General features: G+C 42.1%; 2 protein-coding genes across 2 annotated transcripts; both read left to right on the top strand.

Annotated features, from left to right (window-relative positions):
• The first annotated feature begins 202 nt into the window (after positions 1–202).
• Positions 203–3530, top strand: LOC136437450 (carbohydrate sulfotransferase 14-like). Its single transcript, XM_066432069.1, has 2 exons — positions 203–758; positions 1534–3530. The coding sequence occupies exons 1-2, from the start codon at positions 558–560 to the stop codon at positions 2347–2349; spliced, it is 1017 nt and encodes a 338-aa protein (XP_066288166.1). The 5' UTR covers positions 203–557; the 3' UTR covers positions 2350–3530.
• A 2174-nt stretch (positions 3531–5704) lies between these two features.
• Positions 5705–10404, top strand: LOC136437442 (xaa-Pro aminopeptidase 3-like). The gene is made up of 5 exons (XM_066432059.1): positions 5705–6937; positions 7305–7421; positions 7871–8029; positions 8512–8632; positions 9185–10404. The coding sequence occupies exons 1-5, from the start codon at positions 5954–5956 to the stop codon at positions 9340–9342; spliced, it is 1539 nt and encodes a 512-aa protein (XP_066288156.1). The 5' UTR covers positions 5705–5953; the 3' UTR covers positions 9343–10404.
• The last annotated feature ends 2463 nt before the right edge of the window (positions 10405–12867 follow it).

Genomic DNA, 12867 nt, shown 5'->3' with positions numbered 1-12867 from the left:
GATCTAAAAGCCCAATTATTATACTACCATATAGTAAAGTTTGTGCCTCGCTGGCATTCACGTCAACGTTTTTACACACGGTTCAAGGTTTAGGGCGCACTATTTTCTTACCGCTACGTCACAGACTCCGGGGGTCGCGGCGAAATACTGTGTACTCATACCTTAACATCTGCTTGAATTGACCTTTAACCTCTAGTAGAATCGAATCGCCTGTGGTGGAATGTCCCGCTGCCATCAGTCCAGACGTCAGTGGTGCCAGCTAGCGGTGATTTCTTACTTCGAGTTTGGCTCAACTCGTTTACTCGATTATCGAAAAGTTTTCTACGATGACTGGCCGATCATTTCTAAGTACAGCGTACGCTTTTCGAGTTGTTACTGGGGTGTAAACTTTTATTTAATCCTTGACGCGTTTTTCACTCGGATTCCCACAGGAGGAAAAGTAACGGGACGCCTCGGAGATCCCCGCGGGCTCTCCCCTCGCTTCCCACCGAGCCGACACTTAGCTAGCCCCCCGTGTGGCCCCGTTAAACTCCACACACTTTATCTGCCGATGCAGCATGCTGTGGGGCCGGCGGAGCTCACGGTTTCTACTCGGGCTAGGCGGCCTGGCCATGCTGAGTATGCTGATGACGTGGATCGTCTTGGGGAGAACTCCGCAGGCACGGCGGGGGCGACTCGTGCCGGCTTGGGATCGGGGCACCAGCGCACCCAGGCCCGCGGAGAGAGCAGAGGCACCCGCTGAATCTCAAGACTTTAAGGTAGCGTGAAATTATGCTATATAATATAGCTTAGGATAATGTTTTGCCCCCCTCCCACTACGCAGAGGTATGTGATGACATATCTCAGCTTCCCACAACAAACTTCCGTAGGACTATTCCAATTTGTTCATAGGGGGCGAGGGTGCATGGAAAAATCTGGAATGAGAGAAAATATTTGAGAAATGAAGGATAAAAAAATAACTGTAACAATCAGACTTATTTAAGGCTCATTTTAGTACATAAGAGTTGATGATTGTGATTTTAAACATCATTGTTAGTTTCCCAGAGGCAGGGATGTCAATGTTTGTTTACCTCACTTCACACATGTGACAGACATGCAGGCACTCTCTTATTGGTTGAAATGCTAATTGATTGACAGCGGGGATCAGACTTTTGTGTTATCTTTTTTAATTGTATTAAAACTGAACTATTAAAAGCACTGAGCAGTGAATAGTGAACTTTTGAGTTTGACTTCAAGTAAACTTGAGACTTTGTAACTTTGTATGATGATGATCCAGACATGTGAAACCTTTGTTTACCCTGCTCAGTCTAACCAAAGGTTACCATGTATTTACTGATTGTTTCATTACTGTAGATTTGTTTATTTTTGCCGGGACTTAATTTCACAGTCAAAAACAATTCTGTAACAACATAGTAGGAAATGCGAATTCATGGAGTCATGAATGGAATGGTCACTGAAAATAAAACTGTCTCAAACATTTCAAGATTTGCAGTATTTTTATTTAAATTCTGAAATCTTTTTTTTCCCCGCCAGGTACAACGTGATATACAGAACTACACCATCCAATCAGTATGCAGTAGAGAAGGGATGCCCAGATCACCGTACAACCTTGAAACATGGGAACAGAAGACCCTCTTCAGACATATCATCGTCAACGACAAATACAAGTTCTTGTACTGCTACATACCGAAGGTGGCCTGTTCCAACTGGAAAAAGGTCATCAAAGTTTTGGACGGTAAAATCGAGAACGTCGAGAAGAGGGTCAAGATGGACCATCGGAAAGATTTGGTGTTTTTATCGGACTTGCCGGCGGACGAAGTTAAAAGCCGCCTGGAGAGCTACTACAAATTTATGTTTGTACGCGACCCAATGCAACGCCTGTTGTCGGCGTATCGCGACAAATTCGCCAACAAGGCTATCGTGGATTTTCCTCTGAGATACGGGAGGGACATTATCAGGAAGTATCGTGCCAACGCGCCCACGAACGTCAACGGAACGGACATGACGTTCTCGGAGTTTGTCCATTATCTGTCGGACACAGAACCGCGGGAAATGAACGAACACTGGCAGCCGTTCACAAAGCTCTGCCAACCATGCCCCATTCAGTACGACTTTATCGGTACGCAGGAGAACCTGGAGGCCGACGCCAATCACGTCTTGAGGGCCGTCGGCGCCCCACCCAGCGTCAGGTTCCCACAGCGACAGGCGTATTACAAGCCCACGAACAAGAACATACTACGACAGTACCTGTCTGAAGTACCACCACAGTTATTAAAGGATCTCATACCAAAGTACAGCATGGACTTTATGATGTTTGCATACCCAATCCCCGAGCTTGACACAATTTAAACCATGGTATGAGGCCACAACCCTCAGCTGAACAACAAAAGTGTACATGTAATACTAATATCCCACCTCTGAACTGATTCCCCAGTAACACTGGTCTGATACCATCTTTGAGCTGGACACATTGGTATGATACCTATTAGTATTACAAGTGTATGTTAGAAGTAAGATTTAACTTCTCAGTATCAACAAGAAAGGTTTGTCTTTCTTTTCAGAAAAAAAGTTGTCATGGACTCTTCCCTAAAAAATATCGAACCAAACAGCAATATGGACAATCAACCTCATGGATTTATGATTATGAATGTTTTTTATTAAAACAAAATCCAAGTCTTCACATCAACCTAGTCGTCCGGTATACATATTTCAGTGCCAAATTAGAAGTTGGCAATGCTCTAGACATGAGCAAATTTTGTAACAAGTAACTTAACTCCGTGGATTCCCGAAAAGTGCCTTTCATCACTTTGTATGTTGAAAATAGATGTGCATATTCTTATGAAGAACAAATCCTCTATTTTGTCGCCTTGTAAATGAGTGCCAAAAACGAACTCACGTCCACTGTTTGAGATTATTGTGACACCTATATGTGCCATCTACAATATTCACTTCTCTATCTGTATTCTTCTCACAGAGATGAGCATCTCTAAGTAAGACCTTGGGAAAAAATGTTGTGTTTTCAGTTACCTGACCAACACTAGCAAAAACCTGCCAGCCCTATCCTTTTTTGGTTAATTAATTAAACTGAAAGGCTGGCAAGAGACTTAGAATTTTTTTATTAGACATCATAGCGATCCAAACATTGAAAAATCATATTCCAACATGTTCTTCTCTTTTCTGTTGCGATGGAAAAAATGATACGACCAGAAAAGTATAAGTGCTTGTACAATATACCTGTATAGTTGAAGTATGATGTTGAAAATACCAGTCTCCTAATGCATTTCAGTGTTACATTGTTAAAATGTATTTGTTGGATCGCTTTGGCAGAAATGTTTTTAAAAAAAGAGAAAAAAATCCCTACCTACCAACCCTGATTTTTACTAGATGGTAATGAGAAACACAACGTTAGTTTTCCTTGGCCTAAAAATGCTCATCACAGTCTACGGTGCCATAGGTCAGTGTTAATGTCACAATTGAAAGAGTACATTCGCAATATTACAGAGTCTACAATATAACTGTAGTTAAGGTCATTGTATTCGCTTATCGGTTTGTTTACTTTAGCTTTACGAAGCTACAACATTATGAAATTGTGCCATTTCTAGTATTTATTATTATTACTATCATTAATCTGCTAAATGTTGGTTATTGAAAAAGAGTCCATTCTACAGGTAGTATTACTACAGATAGAACGAATGTAGGTAACCTACAGTGCTGTATTGTTGCATAGAATTAGGTCATGAATTGAAGCTTGTATAGATGGTATTTCCTGTGGAATTAGGAGCTACATAATTTTTTTTTCTTTCTGTACGAATGTCTCAAGCAGTTTTGGAAAAAAATCTGAGAGATACAATGTTACTTCACATTCTGTTATTACGCTTCTTAGCTTTTAATATGTGTTACTGTAAATGCATTTAAGTTTGTGATGGTTTAATGTTCACAGTTTTGGTTAGTGCTGCGTAACATCACCTGTACCTGTACCTGAACAATTTGAAAAATGAATAATGTTTTTCTTAACTTCTTCAATAATGACAGAAACATAATCAATTTTTACGGTACACTACCAGTACACAGCACTAGTTTTTGTAGTCCCTCTTTACTGAAAACCACCACAGAAATGCTTGTTTTGTCCACCTGACTACCATCTTGGTTCAACCAGGAACTAAAAACCACTGTGAACACTCCGTTTTCTCCCTAATGCAAAATTAAGTCACTTAAATGTATTTACAGTATGGGTATGGTACATATTTTAACTTTAAATGCCAAATATCTTGCCATTGTTTTGGGCAGGTGCCAATAATATTCCAATGAGTTTCTGTCAAACAACCAGGATAGAACCATGTTATTTTTTTAGTGTATTCTTATTGATATTGTATAGAAATTATGAGTCCTTCATTGAAACATTACATTTAGCTACTATAGGAAATTGTAGCTTTAAAACAATATGCTTGTACAAATGTGTATTTTTTAATTTTTTCCTATATTTATTTGCTTATTTTTTGTTTCTTGCTACTGTGCTTGCCTATTATCTGGAGTGTGAAAAATTGTTAAATTTTGGAGATTTTAACTTCTTACATTAGCGAGAATTCTTAATTAAGCATCCAGTGTCTAACGAACATTTAGGCATTTTATGCAAATAAAACAAGTCTATTTTATGTAAATGACCTCCTTGTGAGTCTTTTTCCTCTTTCCATCGTTTCCAATTTGTTATTCAGTCATTCAATTAATCAGTTCATTCATTCGTAGCTGAATATGTACACAAAAGGCACCACACATCTGCTTTGTGTTAGCTGCAGTTTTGATTAAACATGCTAGGTGGCGCTGGTGTACGTGTAACATTTACATGTGTCTTACGTGCGGGTCCACTCGTGTCTTGCTCGTGAACTGCAGTATTCAAGACACCATGCGGACATAGCAAGGGCGAACGGCTTGTGGTAAGGTACGTGTGGAAAAGAAAGTATTTGCTGTGGCATATTGGTAAATATGAACGTGATATTATGCCGGCGTTCGGCGTACGAAGTATATTTTTGATCTGGTGGGGAGGGGGGCGTCATAAAATTATGAACATAGTTTGACCTCTGGTCAGTGATGTAAACATTCATAAGGAACTCTTAAACGTCATGTTTTTCCGGTCGTTGTTAAGAATATATCTAATGTAAAATAAATGTATTCTATCGTTAGCAGCCATGGTTTATAGCCAGAATCCGGCCGCAGTCTGACGTTGACCCAATTATTTAAATTCGAAAATTATCTGAGGAACACAAAACACGTGTGGTTGTGCAAGGAGGTTAAAATTTAACTTCATCGAGTTGTGTAACAAACCTGGTTACGAATCTCTCTATAAAACACTTGCTTCATGCTGGGATTTCTCGGTGTGGTTGGGTGGTCACAGGTCTATCGTGTGTGTGTGTTTTGCGGGCATGTGAATATGTGTGAGACTCATTGTGTGTGTTGTGTCTGTATGTTTGTGTGTATGTGTTTGTGTGTGTCCGTGTCCGTGTGTGTTACTGCAGTGCAGTTTCTGTATGTTCTACCAGGGGGCACTTACTGTGTGATGGGGTGAAGTCTGCTATCTCTGATCACGTTGTGTTTCGATTTTGGCAAATACTTCCAGACAAACTTTATTAACTTATAAATGTTGCATTCCTACAACTCAGTACAAGTAGAATTCGAACTAAATGTGTATTTCTATTTTGTGCACAGGGATCTCACTTCAGTGAGAAACGCATCTTACGGATTCTGTTATACTCAGGGAACACATCTTCAAGGACTCTGCTCAGGACAGACCAACTTGAAGCACGTTTCAAGAACTCTTATCCAGGGGAGCTGTCTTAAGAAGCAATGCTCGGGAGGGAACAGCTGGGAGCATGTCTTATTAAAAGTCTTACTCAGGAAGGCCAGGTACAGGTCTAAAAAGGAGTCTTGCTTGAACTTTTTTTATTCTTCCGCAGCCAAGATGTTCTCTTCGTTGTCCTTCAAGGTGTTAAGGATTGTGGGTAAGAACAGTTTCCCACATATCCAAGGGTCAAACATTTTGATCACTTTAGGCCACTTCAGAACTTGTTTCTCAAAAAACTTTTCGTCAAGTTCTCCCGTTTGTGTAAGGACCTTGCGATATCTGGGTCAGCCGACCTCGCAGACCCACCCCCATCTCATGCAACCCGGAGAGGTCACCACGGGAATCCAGCGGGAAGAATTCCGTCAGCGCAGGGGTCAGCTGATGTCCGCAATCAAGGAGCATCATGGGAAACAAAGCAGACATGTCGTTATCGTTGTGTCCAGCCCGGTTAAGTACATGGCGGTGGACGTACCCTACCCGTTCCGCCAGGACCCAAACTTCCTCTACCTCAGCGGTTTCAAGGAGCCCAACAGTGTTCTCGTGCTCGAATCTTGCCCTGAAACTTCTCTGTCCAATCACAAAGCGACCTTGCTGGTTCCCGAGCGGAACCCCGACCGCGAGCTGTGGGACGGTCCCCGCTCCGGTACGGACGGAGCGCTACAGCTGACCGGAGTGGACCAAACGTTGAAGATAGACGATCTCGGGAAATTCCTCGTCCAGTTCAGGACTGCGGATTGGACGGTTTGGTTCGACCACTTCAAACCGGTTCACAGACACCTGTGCGAGCAGATCAAGACGTCACTTCTCCAGCCGAGAACGCTGCAGAGCAAAGCGACGACTCAACCAATCAGTAGGTTTGTACAGCAGCTCCGATTGGTCAAGTCTTACAGCGAGATAGCGCTGATGCAGAAAGCTGCTGACATCACGGCGCAGGCGTTCGCGGACGCGATGCGTTTCTCGTTCCCTGGCGTGAGCGAGGCCCAGCTGCAGGGGAAGCTGGACTACGAGTGTCGGATGGACGGAGCGGACATGCTGGCATATCCACCGGTGGTCGCTGGGGGCAACCGGGCAAACACGCTCCACTACATCAGCAATAATCAGGTGGTTTTTGAGAAGAAAATTGCATGGGGCATTGTGAGGAGCAACCTAGCGGGGGAAGATGTGGGTTTTCCCCATCTACAGTGTGGAGTTTAGAGGATTTCAACTTAAAAAGAGGCATCCTATTAGGCTTCTTTAGGGGAAAATTACTGTCAGGCACGTCACATGCATACTAGTATGTGACCTAGTACTAGTAGCATCTCTGGTCAATCTGAATTTTAAGCTTGTCAGCATATCTACTCCCCAGGGTAAGGGGTTGCATGGTTAGGGCATGAGGGTGCAGCGCCCTTGTTCCCCTCTTTAGAAAAACCCTGACATGTATTGAACTTTGTCACCAAAAATCATGTTTCTGTATTTGTGCAAACGACAGGTTATAAACAGCGGAGAGCTGGTTCTTGTTGACGCAGGCTGCGAGTACCATGGTTACGTGTGTGACATCACCAGGACCTGGCCAATCAGTGGCAAGTTCACGGAGCCTCAGAGACAGGTCGGGGGTCATATATGTTTTCAGTTTTCCTATTCTTAATATGTCTTCCTTGCAATTGGTATCTCTAACATAGAAAGATGACAAACTTAATTTCATTCGATCATATCTCCAAAATATATTTATTACTTTTTTTATTTAAAGGGTTCGAAATATGTTTTCCAATGATGTATGATTTAAAGTTCAAAATGATGTTCTGTACATTCACTTATTGTCCTTGATCATATGTCTGTTTTTTTAATGATTGGCATATTATTTGTTTTATCATTGGAAAGCTTGGCATATTTCTTGCTCATGGGATTGTACTCCGAAGTGAAGCATGTGGTGCCTAGCTTCCCTTTCCAGATATGATCTGCAGTCTGTAACATAATGGTTGTTTGATCCAAGAAACAAGTGTGTTTGACCTTGTGTTGGCCTTGTATTCGATCTTGAGCTTGACCTTGTGTGTTCAGTTGTACGAGGCTGTCCTGAGCATCCAGAAGACGTGCCTGAACCTCTGTCGTCCTGAGATCTCGCTGGACCACATCTACACCGTCATGCTGAACCTGATCGGGCTGAAACTGAAAGATCTGGGAATAGTCCGGGACAAGGAGGGCTACGAGCTCACTCAGGTAAGATATCACAGACTGTGGTCATTTTCTGTTGTGTCCGCGTGGTCTAGTTCTCTGTGCACTTCTCTGGTTCAGATTCTGTGGAACCGGCAGTCCAGGTTTGCACCCGGGCCTGGACATGACTGGAAAAGTTGCATCATCATTTCAGATGGGGTGGTAAAGCCAGTAGCCCTGTGTCTGAGGGAGCTTATGTTATGGCATCAAACTTTTGCACATAGAAAACACAACACACTAGAATAGCAGGGGTGACCCTGTGTGCTTGGCTGAATATGGGAGCCGTAGCAAAGCCACATTGCACTTCTACATGTAGCTAACAAAAAACATCATGCTTTGCTCTCAGTTTGAGTTTGCCCGCTTAACCAATCTACCACTTTGTATTAGCAAGAATGCATTGGAAATACTTTCTTGTAATACGCATTTGCAGGTCGCTCCCACTTTGAAACAGCCAAAGTTTACCTGTTGTTGTTGTTATTTACTTACAGACAGCCCGGAGGTACTGTCCCCACCACATCAGCCACTACCTCGGAATGGATGTTCATGACACGCCGGACATGTCCCGATCCTCCCAACTACAGCCTGGCATGGTGGTCACAGTCGAACCAGGTGGGTTTCATAGAACCCGGGTGGGTTTCATCATAAAGCTGGATGGGTTCCACAGAGCAAGATGGGTTTCATCATTCGTTGGGATCTAATCTATAGGACCAGTTGGGTTCCATGGGGTCGGGTTAGTCAGTTTTGTAGAGCCAAGCGGATTTCATAAACCTGGGTGGGTTTTTTATATAGATCATCTGGATGGGTTATGAAAACCTGGGTGGGTTTCATAGAGCTGGGTGGGTTCTGCAGGGCTAGATGGGTTTTATAGACCCAGGTGGGCTCTATAGAACCAGTTTGGGGTCGGGTGAATGAGGTCTGTAAAAGCTAAGTGGATTTCACAAACCTTGGTGTTTTTTTTATTTATATGGTTGAGTTTCAAAACCTGGGTGGGTTTCATAGTTCTAGGTGGGTTTCATAGAGCTGGGTGGGTCTTTATACACCTAGTCTGTCAGGCAGATGGGCTTAGTAGAATCAGGTTGGAACTAGTTACAGCCATTATGATACAAATTTGTGTTCATGTTCATTCTCTTTCTTAAATATTTCTACATTCATGATTGACAGGAATCTACATTAAGGAAGACGACCAGTCGGCACCGCCCGAGTTCCGTGGGATTGGGATCCGGATCGAGGACGACGTGCTGATCACGGAAGGAGATCCCCAGATCCTGACCCGAATCTGCCCCAGGGAAGTGCACGAGATCGAACAACTGATGGTGTAAAACACAAACTACCTATCAAATCAGAGATGAATCATAGTGCAATGTTAAATCTTCCAACTCTGAGGTATACGTGGATCAAATTTTCAACAGCCACTGTCGCCTTCTTCAGGATCAATTATGACCAATCACTGCCGAATGTAAACTCGCGAGAGTTACAGACACCTGACCTTATTGACACATGCCTTTGCGGATATGTGACGTCAGCAATTTTTCAAACGTGCCAGGAAGTTTATAACGCCCACCATCACTGTTACTGATGGCTGGAGTGCCCTGATGTATTAGTATATGGCCCCCTTTATACCTTTCATGAAATAGTCCTGTGCTACCAACACAGATGAGATTCCATGATGATTAGAGATGAGCAATGTTTTTAGTGTAAACTTTTGTTCCATCACAAGTAAAGTACACTGTACTAAGAATTTGTGGGGAAGGCTTAGGTCATTTTTACTGCTGATGTGAGACCTTGTTGAAAGGTGAAGTCAGGAGTTTCAAGGTCAAAGGTGCCACAAAGTAGGTACCACCCCCCATCTTAGCCTCCTTTACATCTTACAAAATAATCTTGTACAGTACCCTCCATCTTAACAGAGTTTTAAAGCCAGGGTCACTCATAGGAAAATAGCTTGCTGAATGAGTCTGGTAGTTTTCAAGGACATTCCAGCTGCAATACGGCCAGTGTCCTTTCCATCACTGCATTGTAGATAGATGTTGCAAATCACCATCCACCAAAGGCCCATCCAACGTGACGGTAGATCTTTAAGTGAAAAATATGCTTGAATCTCTGTCAATCTTGAAAATCGTCAGTCTGCTGGCATTCATCAAATTTGGCTGAAGGTCATCTACAGTGTGACATCAGCTTTAGATTGGGGATGGGGTCAATTTTACAATTGTAAAAAAGTAACAATTGAACTTGAAGATATGTACTTTTAAGATGTTTTGGAGCAAAAGTTTCAACTTCAAACATGTTATGTACCATTTTAGTTAGCTAGTATTCTGAGAAGGTGAATAAGTTGTTGGTAATGTTCCATAGTCCCCTAAATTTGTAATAAACCAAGTATGTACCTATCCGTGTGTTATGTTCCTTCATTTAGCAAACCATATTTTCCAGAGTCTACCCTGTGTGGAGATAATCTCTCGTAGTGACAGCTTAGCATATACAGATGCAGATTGGACATGAGTATTGCACACGACAGCAAAATACCAATATCAAATGTGCTGATTTATTACAAAACACAATCTCATAGATCATTTTAGACAATTCGTTGGGGGGGGGGGGGGTAGTCATTGTCTAGTACATTTGTTACGACCACACTACAGCGCTTGTCGTTTCGAATCCGTTACCGTTTACATTGTTAGTGCTGAATGACGTTCACACTACAACAGTTGTCTCTGATATTACTCGGATTTTTTCATTCATGGTTACAGAGTTATAGCTGTCCAAAGTTGAAGCTGTCGCCACCCATACTTAAGCATTATAGGCCAATGGCACAGGTCCAAAAATCAATCTCTTTACCAGAATTTTCAAAATGTACGTTCAAACGATGGGGCACTTGGTAGGTATTAGAGGAATGAAGCCGCTTTATTTTCTCATTCATGGTTACGGAGTTATAGCTGACCAAAGTTGAAACTTTCGCCGCCCATACTTACGCATCATAGGCCAATGGCACAGGTCCAAAAATCAATCTCTTCACCAGAATTATCAAACTTTACTTCAAAACGATGGGACACTTGATAGGTATTGGAGGAATGAAGCCGCTTTACTTTCTCATTCATGGTTACGGAGTTATAGCTGACCAAAGTTGAAACTTTCGCCGCCCATACTTAAGCATTATAGGCCAATAATGACACAGGTCCATAAATCAATCTATTTACCAGAATTTTCAAACTTTACTTTAAAACGATGGGACACTTGGTAGGTATTGGAGGAATGAAGCCGCTTTATTTTCTCATTCATGGTTACGGAGTTATAGCTGACCAAAGTTGAAACTTTCGCCGCCTATACTTAAGCATTTTATGCCAATGACACAGGTCCAAAAATCTCTTTACCAGAATTTTGAAAATTTACTTTCAAACGATGGGACACTTGGTAGGTATTTGTCCTTGGTGCTGATTGAAATTCAAACTACAACACTTGTCTATGCTGATACTTTTCACACTGTTATATTCTTTTGAGAGGTAAACAGTGCATAATCATCATTATTATATATGATTGCGAATTGTCATTATGTTTGCTTATACTTCGGTCCCAATTGGAAAAAGGGGCCCGCCGGGTAGTTCGCGGGCTGTTTTTTATCACTTTAGAGCGTGACCCCTACGTGGCCCCGATGGACACCCTGCGGTTACCGGGCTTTTTGGGGACCCGCCTGGGATCCCGAATGAATTTAACTCCGACTTAAATTAAACGCGGGACACAACAACAAATAGACTCCGTGAGCTAATCTTTCGAGCACCGGGAGGTTCCCGGCAGTCCACCGGGACAAATGTGTGACTTCGGGGCCCGCCCGGGACTACGTCCCCGATGGACACCGGTGTAATTGGGACCAGAGCATAAGTTTGCTTCACGGACGGAATATAGCTTAATTACCTGGCTGAAATATGATTTGTATGATTCAATGTTCACTAACATCTGAAGGGTGTATATTTGATACAGACGTCTGTATGTAATACTTCTAATGGTTGAATGTAACCAGAAGCCGCCACAGTTTTGCATTTAGTAGCACAGGCGCTTTAATAGAAGTTTATTGCAAGTTCATGCCCGTGGGCTAACTGCAAATACATGGTAAAAACATAGAGAAAAACATACATGCGTCAGTAAACTGTGTCTGACTTTGTTGTAACAATAGGCTACTGGTACTAAATACGATTGTTGGCTATATCTAAACTAGCTGGGTTTGACTTCTTTTTCGGAAGCAGTGGAAGACGAAAAGTCCCACTTTTTCTAGAATTTGTGGGTTCTGTGATTTCAAGAGAAAGGTAGCTTTTTGTTCATCCGTGAGTCTGTAAAAGTAGGGGCACTTCGTGGTAACTTGTTTAAATAATTCGGTTCTTTCGTCACTGTTAAATAGACACTTGGAAATAAAATGTGTTTCGTCTTCCACCGCCTTGAACGTACAGTATTTACAAATTCTTTGGCACACTGGTAAACTCTTATATCGTCCTCTCTCTACTTCTAGGGAGTGAGCACTAATTCTTAATTAGCTGATGGCCGAGCGCGACTCAAAATCAGCAAGTTCTAGGTACCTCTCTCTAGTGTATACAGATTTACAAGTTTTATAAAATCTCAGTTTACCTGTATCGGCACTTAAATTATGAAGGAATGTCTGGATATACATATCAGACATATACATGACATATTTAAAAAAAGTGCTAATTATTCATAAACAAATGTAAAGTCGACGTTCATTTAAAAAAATCCAACAGTGATGATGACTATTTGAATATGTAGCCCATTAGCCTTTTATATCTTCAATAGTTTCTGTAGTACCTTGCTCTATTATCAGATTTTGAATCTTACAGATTGGTACAACA

This window comes from Branchiostoma lanceolatum, chromosome 6 (genome assembly GCF_035083965.1).
Source record: "Branchiostoma lanceolatum isolate klBraLanc5 chromosome 6, klBraLanc5.hap2, whole genome shotgun sequence".
NCBI classification, from domain to species: domain Eukaryota; kingdom Metazoa; phylum Chordata; class Leptocardii; order Amphioxiformes; family Branchiostomatidae; genus Branchiostoma; species Branchiostoma lanceolatum.
The sequence above is the reverse complement of the archived record's forward strand: the minus strand, read 5'-3'. Positions and strand labels throughout refer to the sequence as shown.

What these genes read in the sequence shown, in the direction of transcription:
- LOC136437450 (XM_066432069.1), top strand. Translation starts at nt 558, where the DNA reads ATGCTGTGGGGCCGGCGGAGCTCACGGTTTCTACTCGGGCTAGGCGGC. An exon ending in CTGAATCTCAAGACTTTAAG is followed by an intron (nt 759 to 1,533) that starts GTAGCGTGAAAT and finishes TTTCCCCGCCAG; the next exon opens with GTACAACGTGATATACAGAA.
- LOC136437442 (XM_066432059.1), top strand. Translation starts at nt 5,954, where the DNA reads ATGTTCTCTTCGTTGTCCTTCAAGGTGTTAAGGATTGTGGGTAAGAAC. An exon ending in AGGGCTACGAGCTCACTCAG is followed by an intron (nt 8,030 to 8,511) that starts GTAAGATATCAC and finishes ATTTACTTACAG; the next exon opens with ACAGCCCGGAGGTACTGTCC. An exon ending in GGTGGTCACAGTCGAACCAG is followed by an intron (nt 8,633 to 9,184) that starts GTGGGTTTCATA and finishes CATGATTGACAG; the next exon opens with GAATCTACATTAAGGAAGAC.